The sequence below is a fragment of the Chamaea fasciata genome, unplaced genomic scaffold, assembly GCF_029207755.1.
Source record: "Chamaea fasciata isolate MVZ Bird 193981 ecotype frontalis unplaced genomic scaffold, bChaFas1.0.hap1 SCAF_1, whole genome shotgun sequence".
Taxonomy (NCBI): Eukaryota; Metazoa; Chordata; class Aves; order Passeriformes; family Sylviidae; genus Chamaea; species Chamaea fasciata.
The window spans coordinates 82,912,686-82,933,519 of NW_027094086.1; the positions used below are offsets into that span (position 1 = coordinate 82,912,686).

A 20,834-nucleotide genomic window follows, 5' to 3' on the forward strand; every position below is an offset into this window, starting at 1 on the left:
ATATAAACAGAGATTTTTTTGTTTGTTTGTTTCATTTTGACTCCTGGTAATGACAGTGAGAGCTCAGTCCAATATTTCAGTCCTTTTCTCTGCTACCCGTTTTTTGGGGTTAATTATTTCTGTTTGATGCAAGTCCTATGATTACAGAGCCTTCTGCCTGGCTCTTTTCTGAGTCAGTACTCTTCAGGGACTTCATTGTATTTCCCTGAATTTGTCCATGCTCCCTTTAGCCACGAATAACATGGAGGTGATCCTAAAATACACACTCAAAATTAGTATGTCTTTGAAAAAGTACAACCTTATCCCCGTTTTGCCAGGTGTTCGCTTAATTGTGAATGTTGACTTGGAGATTGCTGAATTTATGGAACTGTTCTGACAAGCTAATTGCTATGAAATTTGGAAAAATAAACTTTCCTCATTCTTTTTTCATTCATTCTAGGTAACCTGGTCCGATTTTTCAGTAACATGTGTAACAAAAACACATCAGGAGCTTCAGGAATTCCTGCTAAAAGTATGTATTCAAGTATGAAAGTAGTGTTTACACATCAGGTTTATAACATCAGAAGTAGTCTAGGAGAGCTATGATTTCTGGGGTGTAATTATAGAAACGAAAACATGCTAGCAGATTTTTGTACTTCACAATTGTATTAACCATTTAATTATGTATATTGGAATGAAGGATCTTGACAAAAGAAGCAGCCCTGCAGAATGTTTGGAGAGTTTCCCAAGAGGTGATTGTTTGTCTCATCTGAAATGGTGCTTGGAGTTTTAATTGAACTACCATTAAACTACCTGATGAGTTTTTAATATTTCCCACAGTGCTGATGTATAGGTACAACCACTGGTCGTTTGCTTGTGTTCCTGTTAGAAGGACCTTAGAGAAGTATCATTTGTCATGTGTAATTAGTGAGAGACAGCCGTAAGCATAAGAGTTTTTAATTTACCTGTTGTATTCTTCAGCAGAACAAAGGGAGGCCTATTCATCATCACAAGGTGTTCAACTTGAGGAAAACCTAGCAACTGTATGTGTGTGTGTGTGTGTGTGTCCATGTTTAAAAAAACTAAAAGTTCTCTCAGTTGTTTTCCCCCCTGCTCCAAGCAGAGAATACATTTCTGTGCATAGGCCATGTGCAGACCCGATCAGTGGGATGACCTCGAACTATGTGTTTATTGCCAGTATCTAATATTTTGGGTTTATTCTATATTTATTTAATATTTTGAGTTTATTCTATATTTAAACTCTTCCCGAGGCAGGGCAGTAATGAGAGATCTGTTTTGGACATGTTTTGATGGCATCTGGTGTTCTTAACTGCAGTGTTAATTGCGAGCAGAAAGCCAGTCACTGTACGAAGGTCGTTGTCTTGTTCACTGTTTAAATTATCAACATTGTTTCCCAGTATTCCAGAAATGAAACAGTGAATATTCTCAACTGCTTTAATCTAGTTGAATATCTGGTTCTAAGAGTTCCCAGAGCTTGGTTTGTGAGGATCTGAATTACGGATGGCATGTCTGGTTGCAGGTGGGTTATCCCACAGCATAGGGTACATGCATCTGCACCTGAAGAGAATCCTAAGACCAACATTTCATACAGGGTCCTGTGCAGCTCTGGGAGGAGCATTCATATGCATGCCTGCTGTTCTCCCACTTGTGTAAGACAAACATCAGTGTCTGAAATGGACCTCCTAGAACCTACTTGGTTCCTGGAGCAGCCAGGAAAACAGACATGATCCAGAGCGTTGAAGGGTTGTGTTTGTTTGACTGATGTAGGGTATTCCATGTGCTGGCTTGACTGCTCCAGCAGTGTCTAGGAGATGGCAGAACAAGAGGAAGAGAACCACAAACTGCTATGAGCTTCCTGAGGTCTTCAGTGAAAAATGTGCAGAGCTGAAAAATATATTTGGTTTGTGTTGGTTTGATAACCATAAGTATAGAAGTAAGAAAGAGTTGTTAAATAAAGCAAGATAGAACTTATACCTTGCTTTAAAAAACGTAAAGTGGAAATGTGCACTTCATATGCCCTTGTGTTTTGGTTTTTTGTTGTTTTTGTTCCAGTCTACATGGCATTGTTAAAAATAGTGTGCTCAGTTTCCTAGGGACAGAAAAGAATGGTCAAAATACTTGATGGAAAATAAGATAATGGTAAAACTTGTTTCCGTATAGAAGCATTGGTGGGAAAATGAAGGTAGTAAAAGGCATAACTTGGATGCTTTATGTTAAAGACTGGCTTCTGTTACGTAATAAGCATGAAAAATTCTTTGCAAGTACGAAATTACCCACTTATGTGGAAGGAGTAATAAGCCTTTAAGTAACAAGGCTATCCCATTACCTTAAGCTAAGCACCTAATCTTGGGTTCATATAACTGAATCTTTAACTACAGAAAGAATTGCATTTCTTTTAATGGAATTTTTAAAGACAAGAAGTTAACTATTTCCAGAGACAAATCTACATACAAAATACTAGTATAGGAGATTTGCTCATTCCCACACTTCTGCAGTAACTTTCTGGTACCTTTTGGCTAACACTGACTAATTCGTCTTCTAGTAATGCACATTAAAACCAAAGGGTCTGTTAAGTATGGCTGCTTTCAGCCCTTTGTGGTTTTATATCTAAGACATTTCAGGTACTATAGCACTGTACTCACATAATACTAACAGCACCTGTCTGTCTGGATTCCAGAAGTTCCTCTTAGTATGTTACCAAGCAATTATCTGCATCAGACACAGCATCCCTCTGTTAGTAGCAGTTCATTCAGTGAAAGGATTCCTGGGCTGGTGTTCCTGTAGCAGGATGCAATATCCAGCTGGCATTCTGGGTCAGGTGTATTCCAGATATACAAGAAGAAGCTGCTGCTCTAGTGTAAATTACTTAATGCTGTTGATCATAACTGGTGGCAGATACTAACCGCATTAGCAATAGGTTTGAACTTTAGTAAGAAAAGCATCTTTCAGTGGCAGTTTACTCTTAATTGCCCCATATTAAAATTATTTTTAAATGTAGATGAACAGGTTTGATCAGCTTTGAGGTACTTAAGTACAATATTTAGAAGTTGTAAAGGTGAAAAAGGCTTTGTTCTGGGGACTATTCTTAATTTAAAACAGACATGCTCTTCAGTAGCAAGAATTATGCCTTCTCAACTAAAACATCAGAAGACCCCACTTTGTAGTATTGACATTGGAAAGTTATAATGAATTTTGATGAGAAGTTTCAATGTTAATAGCAAGTGGGGAGGGACTTGCTATTGATTATGTCAGTGTTGCCTGCTGAAGTCTAATGTATTAAATAACTGAAATGGTTTCCTTTCCTGTTTATTTATAATAGTTTAATCTAGCTGAGTGATGATAGTGACTACAGTGCATTCAGTTGTGCCTGGTTATTTTTTCATGTTATTTTCAGAACTAATGTCTATGTTTGAAAGATCTAAAGAAACAAATTTAAAAAAAGGCTGTAAGCTATCCTGGAAAAGACCATACTACTGGTAGATTTCGGAATGTAATTCTTTCAAATAGATTTTTAAACAGTTTTATGCCTGGATTTGCTGTGAGGATTTATAGCAAAGTGTTTCTCTTACAATACTAGATGATGTTGATTTGTTGTACCTTTGGTCTGTAAAATACATCACTCAAACGGAAACAACTGAGTTTCTTGTTGATACCAAAAGGTATAAAGACTCGTGGTGAACAAATACAGTCTTTAAAATGTCAACTACTCATTTTTCACATTAACCTTTTTCTCAGCTCCCAAAGGAACTGTCTTCTGAAGCATTTGACAAGACTATTTTAAGAGCACTAAATCAGGGTTTTCAGAAGAGGGAAGAACGAAGGCATGCTGATCTTGAGCCCATAATCAGGTAAAGGCTCTAGCAAATAGCCTGAAATGCGTAGCTGGAAAAGTGATTGAAGTCAAGCTGGATGACTCCTATGGACAGTGGAAAATCTGCTACCTAAACCCAATATGCAAAGAAAGTGGGAAGGCAGTGGTGTAATAGATACTCTTGACTCTTTTCGATTTTCTTTAAATCAAGACTTTTACGAAACTTGGTAGAATTACTTCTTTGGAAGTACTTGTACAATTATGAAAATACTTTTCCTAAGCAGCATTATATAGTAGTGATTGGCGCTTGTGGAAGGATACTATCTCCTTTACACAAGGGTATATTTAGAAATACTAGAAACACTAACTCAGAGGACATATGTTCTACTTTTTATGACAGGATAGAGTGAGAGACAGAATGGAATCTAAAAAGAAGAAACAGTTATAGTGAAGCATGTATATAAAATTAGAAGTAGCTCATATCTTTGTAAGAAAATGCCCATACCTCATCACCTGCTATTTAGTGATGAAAGAGCTTGGTGGTCAAATTTTGTAACTCAGAACAGTAATATGAATTTGGGTTTGCCTACTTTTTGTTTGTTTGTTTGTTTGGTATAGATACCTTGTTATGTTTGTCCTTCTCAGTCAGGATTGTTCAACCCTGTTGAAAACAAATTATTCATCGTGTTGGGCAGTGTTTCTTGAATTTGGGTAGTTGAGGAATCAGGCACTGCATTTCAAACTCATACTCAAAATGTTCTGTTAGTTCTAGTGTTTTGTCCTAGTATTTTAGTTAAAGAAGATGTGGAGCCACTCTGAGCCTCAACCACCCCCGTGCCAATTTTTAAATAAATTTTGATCTGTAATATTTGTCTGTCTTTATTGGCTTGTTTGTCAAGCCAAAAATTAATCTGTGTGGACAATTTTGGCTAATAAACATAGAGGTTTTAAATCTAGAGGTTGACTGAAGAGAACGTATTGAAATACAGAAAGGTTGTGAAGCCTCACTGCACAGGAATTACAAACCCAAGAGACTCACTTTGAAGATAACCTTTGAACATACACAACTGTGTTAGAGTAAGCAACTGTAATTACAGTTTGCGGGTGGTGTTGTGACTATATGGGAATACTACATGAATAATCTCAAGAGAATAGCATTACTGTACTTAAATTCATTTTTCTTTTCAGTGTCAGTTTTAGCATAAATATACACTTATTTGGGGGTTTCAATGTGTGTCCAGTTGCCAAAAAATTGCTCTCCCCTGCCCCTCCTTCAAAGACGTGGGTAGTGCCTCCTGGCAAGTAATATCTGAAACCTTGGTTTGTGGGAAGTGAAAACCATTCAGTGTTGGCCTGTTTTCTTATTTGAAGCTAATAGAGTTTGTCACTGACCTCTTGGTAACTGACTCAGACCAGTGCAGAGCAATGTTGAGAATCCCACGATTTGCTCTTGCAGATATGAATATGAAATTCATAGACTGACCTTATAGGTGAATTCAGCTTCCTATTTAACCATACAAATGTATTTAGGAAAGAGATGCATTGTTTTGGGAAAATAAATGTGTTCTTAGTTAAAAAAAAAATACAGAGTCTAGTGCTTTTGGACTCAGTCCAGAGAGACTAAAATGTTTGAATTGGGATGACTCAAAAGCACCTACTTTTTAAATTCAAAAATATCATTGTACCAATTCCTTATATTGGCTGTACTCCAAGGTTACAATAGCACTTAACAGCAAAGCTCAAAAGTAGCTTTTAACATTGTTTATGCTCAGAGTGCAATTTGAAGGGTTTGAACTTTTTAAGAACTGCCTATTTTGCTTTTAAATGGTACTGTAGTAAATTTTTGTGTTCTTCCTATGATTCTGTTACTTAGTTTAACAAACTCTCACTTAAATTTCAGGCAGCTATTTTCAAATACATCGCAAGCTTTTCTGCAGAATCAGAGAGTATACAACTTCTTCCAATCAATTTCATCAGAATCTTTGCACACTCACAGTAAGAAATATCCAAATACTGTTTTATATAAAGAAAAGTCTATAAAAAGCTATTCTTGCTGCTGTGCCTAAGTACAGCGTTATAATTCTGGTTTTGTGTGTTGTATTCCGCTGGTTGTATTTGAACTCCTGGTCAATGAGTAGTTTCTTGAGCAGATACTCATAGTTTTGACAGTGAGAACATGCTATGTAACATCAGCCCTTTTCCTCCTCCTTTTCCTTTTCCTCCTTTCCTCTTCCTTCCTGTACCATCATGCTCTTCAAATAGGCTATTGTAAATTGAGTATGTTCAACAGTTTGGCCTTTCTTCCTTTAACAAAACCTTAAATTTCAGAACAAAAAGTTTGAACTGACCAAAAAAATCACATCTGCTTTTTGTTTGTTTTCTTCTGTAGATGAACCATCTGTCTTGATATTTAAACTAAGATTTGTTTTGAGTACATAAAATGATGGGATGTCCCTAATTTCAGAACATACAGAATTGTGTTTCAGCATTTGCATTGCAGAGATTTCTTTGGTGTATTACAGTTGTTTGTGCAACCAAAACTTGTCTGTTCTGTATGGATGCCTTAGGATGTGATCTTTATTTCCATTGAATCTTTTCTTCTTTCAGTGCATGTTATACACCATGACAGTTGAGGCACTGGCTGTGAGGCCACTGCCTCAGAAGTTGCCAAAGATCTTAGTAAGGAATTGAATAGATAGGAGGTTCCAAACAGACCGCTTATATTCCTTTGGGAAAAAATAGAGGAATGACAGGTTACTTTAGTTTGTAATAATGTGTGTGATTCCATGATGAGAGGGAAGCACTGTGGTTAGGGTAGAAGCTGTAGGTCACTTTGTACAGTACATTGGTACGTGGCAGTTTTGTGAAAATGTTAAGCTAATAACAATCAGGGTGATTGTAGAGCTGGCTGGAATTTACTGCTGTAAAAATAGACACCTCTGTTTTACTGAAAGGCTGCATGGGGAGGAAGGAGTTTCCAAAGTCCAGAAAGATCCTTGTTAATGATGGGCACACTGGACGGGGTATGCATATATTAGACCGTAGAGCACATCTGGTTGGGAAGGACTTGCGAATGCATTGTTGTACATGGTAATTTGAAATGGTTTCAAAGAAGAACCAGTGCCAAGTTGCATCAAGACATAGTTGACTGGACACTGAAATGATCTGCAGGGTGGGTAGATCAGGAGACTAGACAAATGTCAGTTCTGTCAGAGGTCTTACAGATTACAAAGTGATCTTAAATGTGAGATAATTTTTATAATAATAAATGAGTACATGAAAGTTCATGAGGATTTGTCAGTTGTAGAATGTAAGACAGACAGGATGAGGAACTTAATTGTTTAGCAGAGAGGAGGAAAGACTCAAATGGAAGATGATTTAAGTCTTCAAATACCAGAAAGTCCTAATGTAAAGAGGATGATCTGTTCTCTCTGATGAATAAGACAGAAAGCGCTAGGCTTAACTTCTTACGAGAAAGATTAGGACCAGGGGCAGGCAAGAACCTAGTGATTACCAGACCAGTCCAGAGTAGTGAGGCAGGTCTGAGGTCAAGGCAGAAAAATGAGCCAGTAGGTCAAGGTTAAGAACAGGATCAGCAAGATTCATGTCCTGGCACAGGTGTGCTAGCAGTGCACCCCAGGCAAGGGCCTGAGCTCAAATGCAGCTCTCAAGCCAAAGGATGGAGGCCCTGGGTGAGGCATCTGCCAGTCTTTTTCCCAGCAGTCACGCCCAAAATTGCAAAACTGCACTGTACCAGATTGGATCTTCACTGTGGGCAGGTGAAGCCCTTGGGAGAGCAGGAAAGAGTTGCAAAGCCCATTGGCATGATTCAGGCCCTGACATTGAGTTAGATACTAAGAAAACATTTGATGAAGAGAATTAATGTGATAAATTTAAGCTAAGTTGTTTTTCTTTTGAGGAGGGCGACTAGATGACTTGTCCAGGGTAGTCCGCAGTCACATTTCCTGTGGTGCAGGCTGTACTGAGACAAAAGTACTCACCCCACCTGTTGCCAAAATCACCTCAGTTAAGTCGCCCTTGAGGGGGTTTTTTATTGTTAGTTTCTGTGTTTTTCTAGGTTTCCTGTAGTCCTGCTACTTGTTACTGCAAGTTAGTTGTAGTGGCATGTTTTGCATGTGGTGACAGCGTTGGGAAAGGAAGTATATATTTAAGAAAAATCTCATCTAGTTCTTGAATAGAACATGCAGGATTAATTGACAGGGAAAGCATTTGTGGCTTAAATTGGTCTTCTGTCGCTAAATGGAGTCAGGGATAAAAATAACTTTTCACAGAAATTCAAAGTTATTTAGTAAAACCTATGTGGAAGTAAATTCTATGTTTAGTGTAAGGTCTTTATACCTTAAATAATAGTTGGGATCTCACACTAAATGTTCAGTAAGCTTGATTATGCCGCTATGGTTCCATTAAGGAGGAAATAAATTAGCTCCCTCCTGGTTTAAAAATCCAGTTGTTTGGACAATTTTTCAGGTTGGAGTAGATAGACTTTTGATCCCAACACGAGAGCATGATCTCTGGGGATTTAGTGTCTTCAATGCAGATGATATTCAGAAGGATCTTCTTATCAATGTTTCAACCTCCTAAGCAACAGCTTTTGGATGCTTTTACCTGCACTAACTTGGAACTCTTTGAGAGGGGAAGAGTAGACTCTTAGAATTGGATTCTTTTAACAAACTAAGTCCTTTTCCAGAACATGAAAGTGGTATTTTTTGCAACAAAACTGTTAATATTATTCCTATTTATTTTTCATCCTGTCTGGCATAAAAAGGCAAAAATGGTGTGTGAAGATGGTGCTAAGGGCACTAGAAGACTTTAGCCCAATTAGGTCTCTCTTGGCAGATGAACGATTTGACAGGGGAGGAGTGTAATTTGTTGCAAAAGAATGTTGCTATTGTTGCTCTCCTCCCATTTCCTGCTGTAACACAAAATGATTATAAAGAAAAATTTGAAGGGCAGCATAGTAGGAATATCTCCAATAATTATCACAATCACAGCCTTTTGAAACGGTGCCATAGCATTAAAATTATTTTCGACACTATTTTCTTCAAAATAAAAGGATCTTTTAAGAATCTTTACTCTTGGAGATGGCCTGCTTTGAAGGGGGCAGTGTTCAAATTGCTGCCACGAGCAAACCAGTAATTTCAGTCTTCCATTTCCCTAGCTTCTAGTTTAGTGCAAACATTCAGGAACTGTCCAGTTGTTCAAGATCTATAAAGTTACTACGTGAACTTTATTCTCTGCAGGTAACTTACAACCCTCTTTGAAGACGGTTAAGACAGCAGAACACTTCAAGGAGGACAGTTCAGAAGCTTCAAGTCAGGAGGAAGGTAGTTGTGTACTCAAAGGTGGTTCTTTGAGATATTTTACCACACTCAGTTCTGGAAATCATACACTTGACTGATTTCTTCATTGGTATTAAGTGGTACAAAAATTGAGTGAAATCTGCTATGCAAATGAAGAATTTTTGTGTACTTTCAGCAGTTTCCTTAAGAGTTTGTTCTATAACTCAAGAAGTGGCAGCATTCATAGCCAGCTCGAAGGCAGAAGTTCACAGCTGTGTTGAACAACCACGAATATATACTTCACTATTTACTTGAGTCAAGATTATTTATAGACTTCCATGTCTTTACCTATTTATTCTTCAGTTACCAGGGTTCAGAGTTAAGTGCAGCATTTCAAGGGTTGCAGACTGTTTTACATTAAATATGCCAAATTTGTTTAGCTTCTAGTTTTACACAGAAAGGATGTTCAAGTTTTCTTATTCTTAACCGATGCTGCTTTGATACTCTGGACGGTTACTGTTTGGGACTGTAGTGAGTATTGATTACAGTCTCAAAGCTGGTGTTTTTCAAATGCCTCAAGAGCAGTTCACATGTGGAAATAGCAGCCTGGTTGCTGGTCAGTAGTTTCATTCTGAAAGGAGCAGCAAGCCAGTTTTTTTTTTTTTTTGCATTGTTTTTGGAAGAAAACAAGTAAAAGCTCCTGGTAGGTGGAAAGGATGGGAAAGGGCACTGATGGGTGAATATGGACCGCTGAACACTTATGTGGGCTTTCGAGTAATGACAGCACTCTTACCCTCTTTCACATAAGAAGTTTGCTGTTGAACTCTGTGGACTCAGTAGTCTACATATGCAGTTTGAACAGCTTTTTCTTTTGAAAATAATCATTGCCATATTCTTAACAATTCAGAACAGACCAAGTAAATTTACAATATAGTTGCTCAAATAGTCTTTTATATGCTGTTCTTAAAAATACAGAAATCACTTCACCTAGTGAAACTACAGATGCATTTCAGAACACCTTTTGTGCCATTTTAGCGAAGTGTTTACCAGAAGTTTAAAAATCATGATTTTTTTTCCTCAAATTTTTAAACCATGATTTGGACTTACATGTAGGATTGAGTGGAGTTCAGGCAAAATCATAAGTAGCAAGAATACTAACATCATCAATAGCTGGAATTAAGGGAAGTTGCTTTCATTAAAATTTAACAGTTGCCTTAAAGAGAAGGGTAGACTGTGTCTCTAAAGTTCTTAGTTTTTCTTCATAGACCCTTAAAATGGTTTGGGTTGGAAGCAACCTTAAAGTTCCAAACCATCTGCCCCAGGCAGGGAACCTTCCACTTATACCAGGTTACTTGGAGCCCTACCCAGCCTGGCTTTGAGGCAGTCTCTCTTTTTATCGGGTGTAATATGTAAAGCTTTACTTGCATAGTGAATTTTCAGGTTCTGGATGCAGTACTTTAGTGTAGGACTTGTCTTTGTTTGCTAGTCAGAATGTGCAACATAGTTTTGAGATTAATTTCAGTAGTTCAGAAGAAATTACAAAATGTGTTTTTTTCTGACTCATTCCTTTCTTCTCTCTCTGTTCTTTCATACTGGGTGATACTCAGTCATGCATTCAGTGCTTAGAATTAAATATAGAGGTGAGCAAACATTAACATTGTCATAGTTCCTCTCTTTCTGTTTCATTCTTCTGTGGAATGGAAGGTAAAGAGTCTTGTTTATATCATCTGTACAAACTGAATTGTCTTCTATGCAACGCCTGCTAATTTCAGCACTGTAAATTAAGCCTGACCTGTTTAATGAAGATGTCTTCTGCTATGTGCCTGGTAATGATGGAATGATGAATTTGCTGAATTGATTTAAAAGATGAAATTGAATTGCTGCTGAAATTATGCTTTGGGGTTTTTTTTCCAGATGTAATGCAACACACAGCAGTTCACAAGAAACATAATGGAAAAAGTCCTGTTGCCAAGTAGGTACTAGGATGTAATGTGACCATGTTACATGTCTGAACTTAAATTTGTTAGTGCTTTGAGAGTATGTGTCTTTCTAGGTGAAAGCTTGTTTGTGTAGCTTTTGTTCGTTTGTGTTGGGGTGTTCTGGTCTTATTTTTATTGTTTGGGAGGTTGTTATTAACTTAATCTCTATAAGAAAAATAGTTCAGAAGACCCTATTTCTAAATCTTTAGGTCTAGGTCACTTAGATAGCTCTTCTTTCCCAAATTTTGTGAATCATCACTATTTGAATTGATGTTTTGATTTTTGTTTATAAGATGAGTAGCATCAATCTGTATGGCATGTATTTTTCCTGTGTCACATACCCCCATGCTTATACTGAAAATTTCCAGTGCTATTGATTTGAAGCTTAAGTAACCTTAAATAGGAGCTTTTATTTGCTTGCTGGGAAATGCATGCACACTTTGCTGGTTTGTGTCCATTGTAAGTGGAAGCAGTTCCTAACCATCTTAAAGTAGTTTATATATTCCTTCAGATCTCTGGAGTACCTAATGTGAATTCACTCATTAATGTATTTTGATTAAAAACTTCATAACTGTGTTTACACATAGTTATGCACTAATTCAACTAAATTAGGGGGGAAAATAGATACAAAATTTATTGTGATTTGCGATTTTGTTCAGTGTTGATTTATCTGTAAAAGGTGAAAATTATCTTGTAAAAATTTACCTGTAATTCCAGTAATTAGAATATAAATATAGCACAAAACAGTGTTAGTTAAGGCTCACAGGTCTTTAACAGACAAAATTCTTGTGAACTCACCACAAGACAACTTAGTGCTTTGTGTCTGTTTTGGCTTTTAACTGTCCTACTTTAAATTTATATTTCCTCAAGAAGAAACTGTCATCTTGAAAAAATCTGTGATTACACTGGTGGATATACTGCCTACTACAAAGTCGTCAGAGCAGGATCCAAATTCAGTAGCTTATAGTTATTAATAAAGAAATTGTCTTTTTTTATTCCTTGTATAATGAATTACAGTAAGGCTGACTGTAGTTTAGGATGTGTCTTGCAGGTAGGAAAGAGAGGGACAGACATTTCCACAAAGTTCTAAGAAAGAAATTCCTTTCACTAACTATTATTTTCTGTTTATCTGAGAGGGTACAGTCAAGGAGTAAATGTTTACTCCTTGACTGCTAGAGGTCTGTTAGTCCTTCCCAGTTTGGTTTATGTGTCTGTCTCCTTAAAGTCTGTACCTGTTTATGGTTTGTAAAGAAATGGCACTGAATGAAACTTCTCTATTTTAAATATGCATAGAGCTGTTTAGAGTCACAAGTAGTTCATCTGAAATAGCATTGGTACATTGTGCATCTGTCTACCTCTTGTTTTCATTCAGTATTGCAGCCTTACTCTTGAGAAGTCCAAAAATTTACTGATAGGAATGAAATCACACATATAAAACAAAAACTTAAGTAACACTACAGTTTCTGTGAGATGACTGCAAATTTGGCAGTGAAATAATTTACCTCCACTTGGCAGAAGTTTCTAAAGTGACCTTCCTTCTGTCTTTGCATCAGGGGCTTATGTCTGGCTTTTGGGACCTTCTTAGGTTCTTGCCATTTTCTTAAATTTTTTTATATTCTGTTGTGTATCTTTTAAGTAGTTTGAGCCCTTACTCACAGAGGTGTTTGATAAGTAGCTACTGGAACTTCAGCATGTCTTGTGATTTTAAGTGACTTGGATGTCTGCCATCATGGGAACTGAGTAACATTTCATATTGCAGTAACTTTCGTGAAGCAACTTGCCAACAGCTGAATTAAAAGGCACTTTCAGTTACCAGCATAAGTATTAGATAAGAATGTAAAAGTTTTAACTCTTTTTTCTTTTGCATCCAGCCAGCGGTAAGGCGTGATTTTATATGAGATATGAAAAGGTTGTAGGTCCTTGTGCCCTACTGACTCTGTCAGAGCCCTGACTATTTTCCAGTAGCTTTTGTTGACCAGTGGTCTCAGACCTAGTTAAATATTGCTTCTCACCAGCTGCTGTAGAGCAGTGGAAATCACTATAAAGTCCAAAGTAATGCCAAGTGCAACTCACCTCTCCCAGTACTACTCAAAACTGGTATTCCTGAAGGTAAAAATGCAAAGCAAAATGACTGTTTTGAAATTAAAATGAACACAGCAGTATAATCTGTAGTAACTATGTGCTCCTTTCCTCTAAAATCTAATGAATTCAGAAATGGATTACAAAATAATTCCAGTTTTGTCATTAATGATAAGGAAGAAAGAAAATTAATTCAGAATACATTTCTGTCTGGAAAATTTCCACACATCTAGTATGAAAATAGCAAAGTTTTTCTGTGTAGAAATGTCCAAGGAAACTCTTCCCTCAATTACTGTTTTCTGCAAATTTTGTTGTTCTGAATTTTACATCAAATTATAGTAGATGAAAAAGGAACTCCAGCTATGGTCAGATCATAACTTTAGAGCACAAGAATTGCTGTAATTTACATCTGTTTAAATCTCTTGAAAATTCCAAGGGTTTTCTGAAAGCGAAATTACCCAACATGATGCAAAACTTGTATGTTGATGAGAAAAGCCTGCAGGTTTGTTCACATCAGCATAACTTCCAGGGCTTTTTTTTTCTTTTCAGCAGCACTAGCAGTGCAAAATGTTCTTCACTGGATAGCCTTAACATACAGCACTCGGAGCAGAATGGGGTAATGGACTGGAGGAGGAAAAGCTGTATTGTCCAGCAGCACCCAGAACACTGTACTAACCTACTTGACCAGGTGTGTTGGTCTTTATTCTTTAAAGCCATATTCTGAAACAGCCGAGAAGACTGTCCACTACACATGATGAGATATAGCTTTCAAAGATGAAAAGTGCTCCTAAAATGGTACAAAATAAGGGTTGAAGTTGCTGCTGACTTACCTTGACTAGAAAACACTTCATAATTCCTTGCCACTATCTCAGAAGGCTGAATATTTTCTTTATGAATTTCTAAATAAAATTTCCTAGCAGAATGTAAGTAATCAGAGAAGTCTACTGTTAATTTCTGATCAGGCACTTTCCTGTTACTGTAGCATTGTCATCAGAGAGGATTCCAGAACACTTGGGCAATTTCTGTTATTGCAAGGAACAAACTAGAAACTGTATTGGTAGCTAAACTGTATTAATGCTACAGTAGGTACAACAAGTTAAACACATTCTTTCTATTTTACCTGCCTTATTTAAGTAATAATCTTTGAAAAAAGTTAATAGATGGATGCATATACACACTTTGCCTGAGGTTTGTGTCTCTTCAGTGCTCAATCTCATTGTGAATATACGTAAGCAGAATGATTATTTATAAATAAAATTATCTACTACTGAAATTTGGGGAAGGAAGCTTGCTCACTGCTTATATATTAAAAACCCAGAACGTTAGGCTCGCTTGATATTACTCTTATTTATGTCTGGAATTTGGTTATTGATTGTTATGTGTGGATTAGCAAGCCGAACAAAAATAGTTTCCTTATTTCATAAAGCAGGGTAATGAGTTGAGGTTGGCTTCTAAACATGAAATGGTAGGCTGCATCAAAGCTTGAAATACTGCAAGCTTGAAGCAAGAAAAAGGTTAATTTACTAAAGCAGAGGGAAAGCTATTTAAAGGAAGTCCAGATACAGTGATTTGGACAGAGATTATTTCAGAGTTTTCATAAATATTACTTCCTTGCCAAGTATGAGTTATTAATTACAGTTAGTAATAGCATACTTTAAAAATTGTGTAGGTCCTATGTTTTTTCTTATGTATATTGTACTCTAAAGTTTAGTTTAGCAGCTTAAACCTCCAGTTTAAGGGTAGGTACCTGCTTGTCACTATGCAGAAATAATTTGTCACATGTACTTCCCACCCCCAACTATCAAATAATTCTATTTATATCAACAAATTTTGTAGCTCCTTAAGCTTGGTTATCAGCCTTTTTAGCAGGTATGTGATGAAACACATTTGTTTTTATCCTCTGGAGGAAGAACAGCATGCAAGCAATAATTTGATTGATATCTCTGGCATATTTGCAAGTAGTAATTTGCTGAGTGTTTTGCTGATTCTCGTGTAAACACAAGACATGATGCATTATTTTACAGGCTCGGATGCACAGAACAAGTGGTTGTTTGGGTGGTTATAGTACCTGTGAGCACACTACCCTTGGACTTGAGGACCTGTTGGTCTAGAAGGGGTGTTGTCTTGGCTTCCATTACCAATTCTGTTGTTTGACTGGTGTCTTTGTATTTTCTGTCTAGCACACAGTGGAAAAACGAAGTCTGTCTACAGTAAGCAAGAAGAAAGGAAAGCCACAGCTGGAAAAGTAGGTTTCTAATGTAACCAGTAATCCAGAAATGAAGTGTAACACATTCACTCTGATAAACAGAGATTGCAGTCAATTAAGTACTTTTATTTGCTGTAATGGCACAAGAGCTGGAATAGTGTGAGGCTAGGCTGCATAAAAATCCTTATTTTATATTCTGTAAAGAAGTAGCTCAAAAAATAGAATTTAAATGAATACATTAATTTCTTAAAATATCACTTGGCATTTAATAAAAAGATGGAGTGGAAGGACGTTCTTAACCAATACTAAATTACCTTTTTCCCCTTATATTTATTTAAAACTTAAAACGTGTAAAGCTGTCCAGAATATACTGAAAATCAAATGAGGGTTGACAGCAACCTTTAACATTATGGAGTGGGTGGTAACTGGCTGAAACATCTTATTGAAGATAATTTGCACATCAGAGGGCTTCAGAACTTCCTGCAGGCTACACAACTCTGCACTGTGAGAAGTGAAAGCACTTCCACCCTTACCGAATACTCTGCCTACTTCCAAGTTTCCAGATGCTATTGCGCTGGACTGGTGTAGGGCTGCATTTCACACATCAGCTTTCAAAAATGACTTTACTGTCTGCTGCACCATTTCCTTTTTGGTGTCTTTTCTTACATAGATCTTTATTCATAGTGTTCAGTAATGCTACTGGCAGCTTAGTTCCTGGTATATTGCACCAGCAGCCTCTATTTACTTGTTCATTATTTAAATTTGTTGTTATATCTACTAAATACACTTTTCTGGCCTGGAGTCACTGCCTTCGCTTCCAGTATCATTCCATGTTCATTCATGGGTTGGTTATTTGTGCTCATGCATTTGCAAAAAAGCCATGAAATTATTCACACAGGGAGAAAGCAAAGAAAACTGACTGCAGGTTGACTAACAGGAGCAATGGAGTTCGAGTTGCAGCATCACAGCACATCCGTACTGGGACAGCAAAAGGTAAGGTGCTTTTTCCAAAGCTGATAGTAAGAAACAGAACCTATAGCTGATTTATTGGAGGTCTTCTGTAAAGGAGAAAGCACAAGTCTGAAAAATGTTCTGGTGCAAGTCAGTATATTGGCAGTCCAGTTTGTGCTTTGACTTGTTGTACAGAATACACTAGACTCAGTCTTCTGTAGCCAATGGCTTGGGGTGTGTCTCTTTGTGCATAGGTGGCAAAATACTAGTGAAGTCTGCGTAAGTTGGCTTATGGGGTGGAGTAATTGCAGAAGCAGCTACTGTTGGGCTACTTCCATATGAAATACAGCTGTCTGAGTGTGTGGATATGGAGCATCTTGCCATTAGTGTGCTCTTTGCAGCTACTTGCTTCTTCATCTGTTGTGTAATGGTTCACAAGAAACCTGTATAAAACCTGTGGTGTGAACCATTGATGATCTGTAATGTTTAAACCAAGTGACCACTGAGCTACAACAAAGTACTGTGTAGGCTGCCCTAGCAAGGTTTTCAGATTAGGGTAATCCTAAATGTAATGTCTAGGCCAAGACTTGTGTACATCAGTCAGTTGGAAGACAAAATTGTATTTGTGTTCCTTTAGTAGACTGAGTCTCCAAGCTTTATTACAAATTTCTGAAGGTCTGTGCTAGCCATTGACTTTGCTATCATTACGTTTGCCAAATTCCTTATATGAGTTGTGACCTTGCCTCTCCCATATGTAGTTCTCATGACAGAAGGCTGAGAAAGAGCTTGCCTTTTTCTACACCACCTCATTGGCCTAAGTGTTGAAAGGACTCTTAAAAGTGTCTTGTCTTTCTGTTGCTTCCACTTATGATACAATCTTGATTAAGATTTCATTCTTTCTTCTCACTGCTTCTTACCTTGGAGAGTTCCAGCTAGATCCTGTTCTAAATTATTTACATGTTTTATGGGCAGGTGTTTTTGCTTTCTACAAACAGCATCTGACTAAAAGGTTAAGAACTCATTGTTCACAAACAAACTCATTGTTCATCAAAACTAGAACAATTTTGGAAAGCTATAGTTATGGTTATATTACATGTTCAAAGTACTTGTAAAATAATTTAAGTAATTATGGGTTTAATCCAGGAAATTATTTAAAGAATTGAAGCATTAAGGCAACTTTTTGATGAGCCATCCCAACATGTTAAACTTTCAGTAGCAATAAAAAATGGAGACAATTTATTTTATTTATAAATTATTATTATTATTATTATTATTATTATTATTATTATTATTATTATTATTATTATTATTATTATTAGTGTTCTAAGTTTTGTCCTGAACTTTTGCTAACCAAGGTTCTGTGGCCTGATGTTTCCAGCTAGTGTGTCACAGATCCTGACAGGGTGAATTTGTCATTCTTCTTCCCCTCTGAGGCTGAATTTGAAAGCCAAACCATAGTAGCTACCCACCCTGAAAGCTGGTTTCCAGCAAACAGGTGTCCCATGATCCATTCAGAATTTTGAAAACAATTTACCACTTTTTCAGTTCACCTCTTTTTCTTTAAACAGGCTTTGTTGATAGAGTTTGGTTAAAGCCTGTTCTGGAAGAGTGAGTTGTGAAGTGGTGCATTGCTTTGCTGTGTCCTGCTGAGTTAGTTTTCTGCCTGTGCTGGTGTCACTGAGGAATGCTGCAGCTCTGCCAGCGGAAATGCTGGATTGTGGCTGTTCAGAGGAAATCAGTGTTGTAGTACAGATTGGTATAAACATCACAAGAATCATGCAGGATCATCATTCTTTTCTCTGCTTTGCATAAATATCAATTTTTAGGATCACCTTCTTCAACACTAATGATTCACTCATCACAAATTTAGGGACGAGACCAGTCCTGAGTGCTGGGAATGGAAGGGATAGGAATACAGGGGACAGATGCAATTAAGTAGGAACAGACAAAAATCTCAACTAGCGTGAAATGTGAGAAAACCAAAATAACCTCACTTCCATACACTGAGATCAAAAATAAAACTGACAACTTGTATTTTTAGATCTGAATTTGGATGCTGGCTCTGGTCACGATACGTGTGGAGAAACATCATCTGAAAGTTACAGCTCTCCTTCTAGTCCACGACATGATGGACGGGAAAGCTTTGATAGTGAAGAAGAAAAAGACAGAGGTTGTATTTATGGAGAGTGTGCATGAATGCCTTTATTCCTAGACTAATCTCTTTCTTGCATTTATTTTTGTTAGTTTTTCAGTTTGATAAGGTACTTTGTTTTCTGAACTAGCCACAGAATACATTTTTCTTTGCAGATTTCATGACTGGGCAGTTTGAGGGCTTCCAGCACCGTTTAAATACCATTGAGTTTTAGGTTACGAAACATATGTCATAGTTTTTTGGCCTCAGTGATACAGCTCTCTTGAGAAATTTCCACAGTACAATAATGTGGAAAACTTTGGCACGAAAGAGGCTGGGTTTATATGAAATTATGTATGGCATGTCTGGGAGCTCCATCTTTTCGTACTGAGAGTTTGCCACTCCTTCTAAATTTTAATAAGCTGTGTTAATATCTTTCTAGACAGATGCAAATTTCTAATTCATCCTGTGTCCTACTGTTCACATTTGCAGATATACACGAATCAGTCACAGTAGCTAGTTGGGCAGGTGGGTATAGGCAAGTCATGAAGATGGACCTAGCTTGATTTGGATGAATGAAAAGAATCTTGAAGTTGTCACAGTTTGGGAAGACATAACTATCATTCTTGTCATCAAACTCAATAGGTTTCATTTGGGTAAATGAGCCCAGGGCATGATTCTGTTGCTTGAGATTCATTCTTCTGACTGACAAATGCTTTTGTCCCCACAGATACAGACAGCAATTCTGAGGACTCTGGGAATCAAAATACAACCAGGTTTACAGGCTACAGTGCTGTCAGTTCATCAAATATGAACAAATCATCTGCTCAGATCTCTTCAGTGAATAATGAAAATGGGAGCCTTTCAGAAGATTCTTTGAATGCAAAGTTTCAGCATATTTCCTTCATGCCTGCCTTACACTGTGTGATGCACAGCGCTGCCCAAAAGCCGGAAGCAGTTGTCCCACCACCCATATCTGCAGATGGTAAAACCATGGGAATGCTAGTTACCACACCTGTTGCTGTCTCGCCGGTGAGAGAGTCTGCGAATTCCCCTCCTGCAGGAATGGGCCCAGTGACCTCTGGCGAACCTGAGAAACGCCTTGAGCTCATGGCTTCCCCTTTGCCAGTCCCATCCTCTTTCCTTCCACATTCTGTCCAGCCTGGTAGCCCTGCTTTGCATTTGGCAATACATAGGTTGAAAATCCCCTCTCCACAGGGATCATCAGAAAGTTGCACAGTTAACGGACCACAGCAGCCGACAGGAAACCTAAGTATTGGATCACCAAATACTGCCTTTATCCCAGTCCACAATCCAGGTAGTTTCCCAGGATCCCCAGTTCCTACTACAGATCCCATCACAAAACCTGCATCCCAAGTGGTAGGACTGAATCAAATGGTGCCTCACATTGAGGGAAACCCAGGAGCAATCCCTCAGCCTACCAATCTCAAGGTAGTTCTTCCAGCAGCTGGTCTCTCCACAGCAGCACCGCCACCTCCACCAGCTTCGTACACTTTGCCAGGCAGCCCTCACGCTACCAGCGTGTTGCCCAACCAGAATACAAGCGTGCTGAGCACTGGAGCAACTTCCTCACCACCTCAGTCCGCTGGCCTCGGCGTTGGTCAGGTCCAGTCCACTGTTCCTCCTGCAATCCCGACACACACGCCAGGCCCCGCCCCCAGCCCGAGCCCCGCTCTAACACACAGCACTGCACAGAGTGACAGCACATCCTACATAAACGCTGTTGGGAATAATAACACTAATGGGACAATGTTACCTCCGCAGCAGTTGGGATCTGGCCCTTGCGGTTCTTGTGGACGTAGGTGTAGCTGTGGGACCAATGGCAGCCTTCAGATTAATAGCTATTTTTATCATAACCCACTTCATGGACAAGTCTACAGAGTTCCATCTTTCTTCACTCTGCCATCACTTTGCAATGGCAGCTACCTCAATCAAGCACATCAAAGCAATGGAACACAACTTCCGTTCTTCCTGCCTCAGTCTCCGTATGCAAACGGGCTTATGCATGACCCAGTGATGGGGAGCCAAGCCAACTATGGTATGCAGCAGATGGCAGGATTTGGGAGGTTCTATCCTGTATATCCAGCACCTAACGTAGTTGCCAACACAAATGGGTCGGGACCCAAGAAGAATGGGAACGTTTCATGTTACAATTGTGGTGTAAGTGGACACTATGCGCAGGACTGTAAGCAGTCATCCATGGAGGCCAGTCAACAAGGTAATCATGATAACTCCCAGCGGACTTGCTTTTGAGTTTAGCAGTTTCTCTTTACCTTTCTGAATGTGCTGTTTCTGGTCTTGCAGAAAGGTGTGCGTGCGTGTGTATGTTTCGTGTAAATGGTTGTGCACTAGTGAC

At 38.2% G+C, this 20,834-nt stretch overlaps 1 protein-coding gene across 4 annotated transcripts in view; it reads left to right on the plus strand.

Moving 5' to 3' along the window:
* ZCCHC2 (zinc finger CCHC-type containing 2) overlaps positions 1-20,834 on the plus strand; it is a 43,366-nt gene that overhangs the window by 19,559 nt on the left and 2,973 nt on the right. Inside the window, exons 4-13 of one of the 4 annotated variants that reach the window (XM_066186764.1) lie at positions 440-511; positions 3,736-3,848; positions 5,712-5,806; positions 9,073-9,156; positions 11,026-11,083; positions 13,719-13,857; positions 15,350-15,414; positions 16,274-16,368; positions 18,368-18,496; positions 19,188-20,696. In XM_066186764.1, coding sequence (XP_066042861.1) covers positions 440-511; positions 3,736-3,848; positions 5,712-5,806; positions 9,073-9,156; positions 11,026-11,083; positions 13,719-13,857; positions 15,350-15,414; positions 16,274-16,368; positions 18,368-18,496; positions 19,188-20,696 — 2,359 coding nt within the window. The remainder of the gene's footprint in view (positions 1-439; positions 512-3,735; positions 3,849-5,711; positions 5,807-9,072; positions 9,157-11,025; positions 11,084-13,718; positions 13,858-15,349; positions 15,415-16,273; positions 16,369-18,367; positions 18,497-19,187; positions 20,697-20,834) is intronic. The other 3 variants (XM_066186751.1, XM_066186757.1, XM_066186760.1) reach the window with 3 other exon arrangements.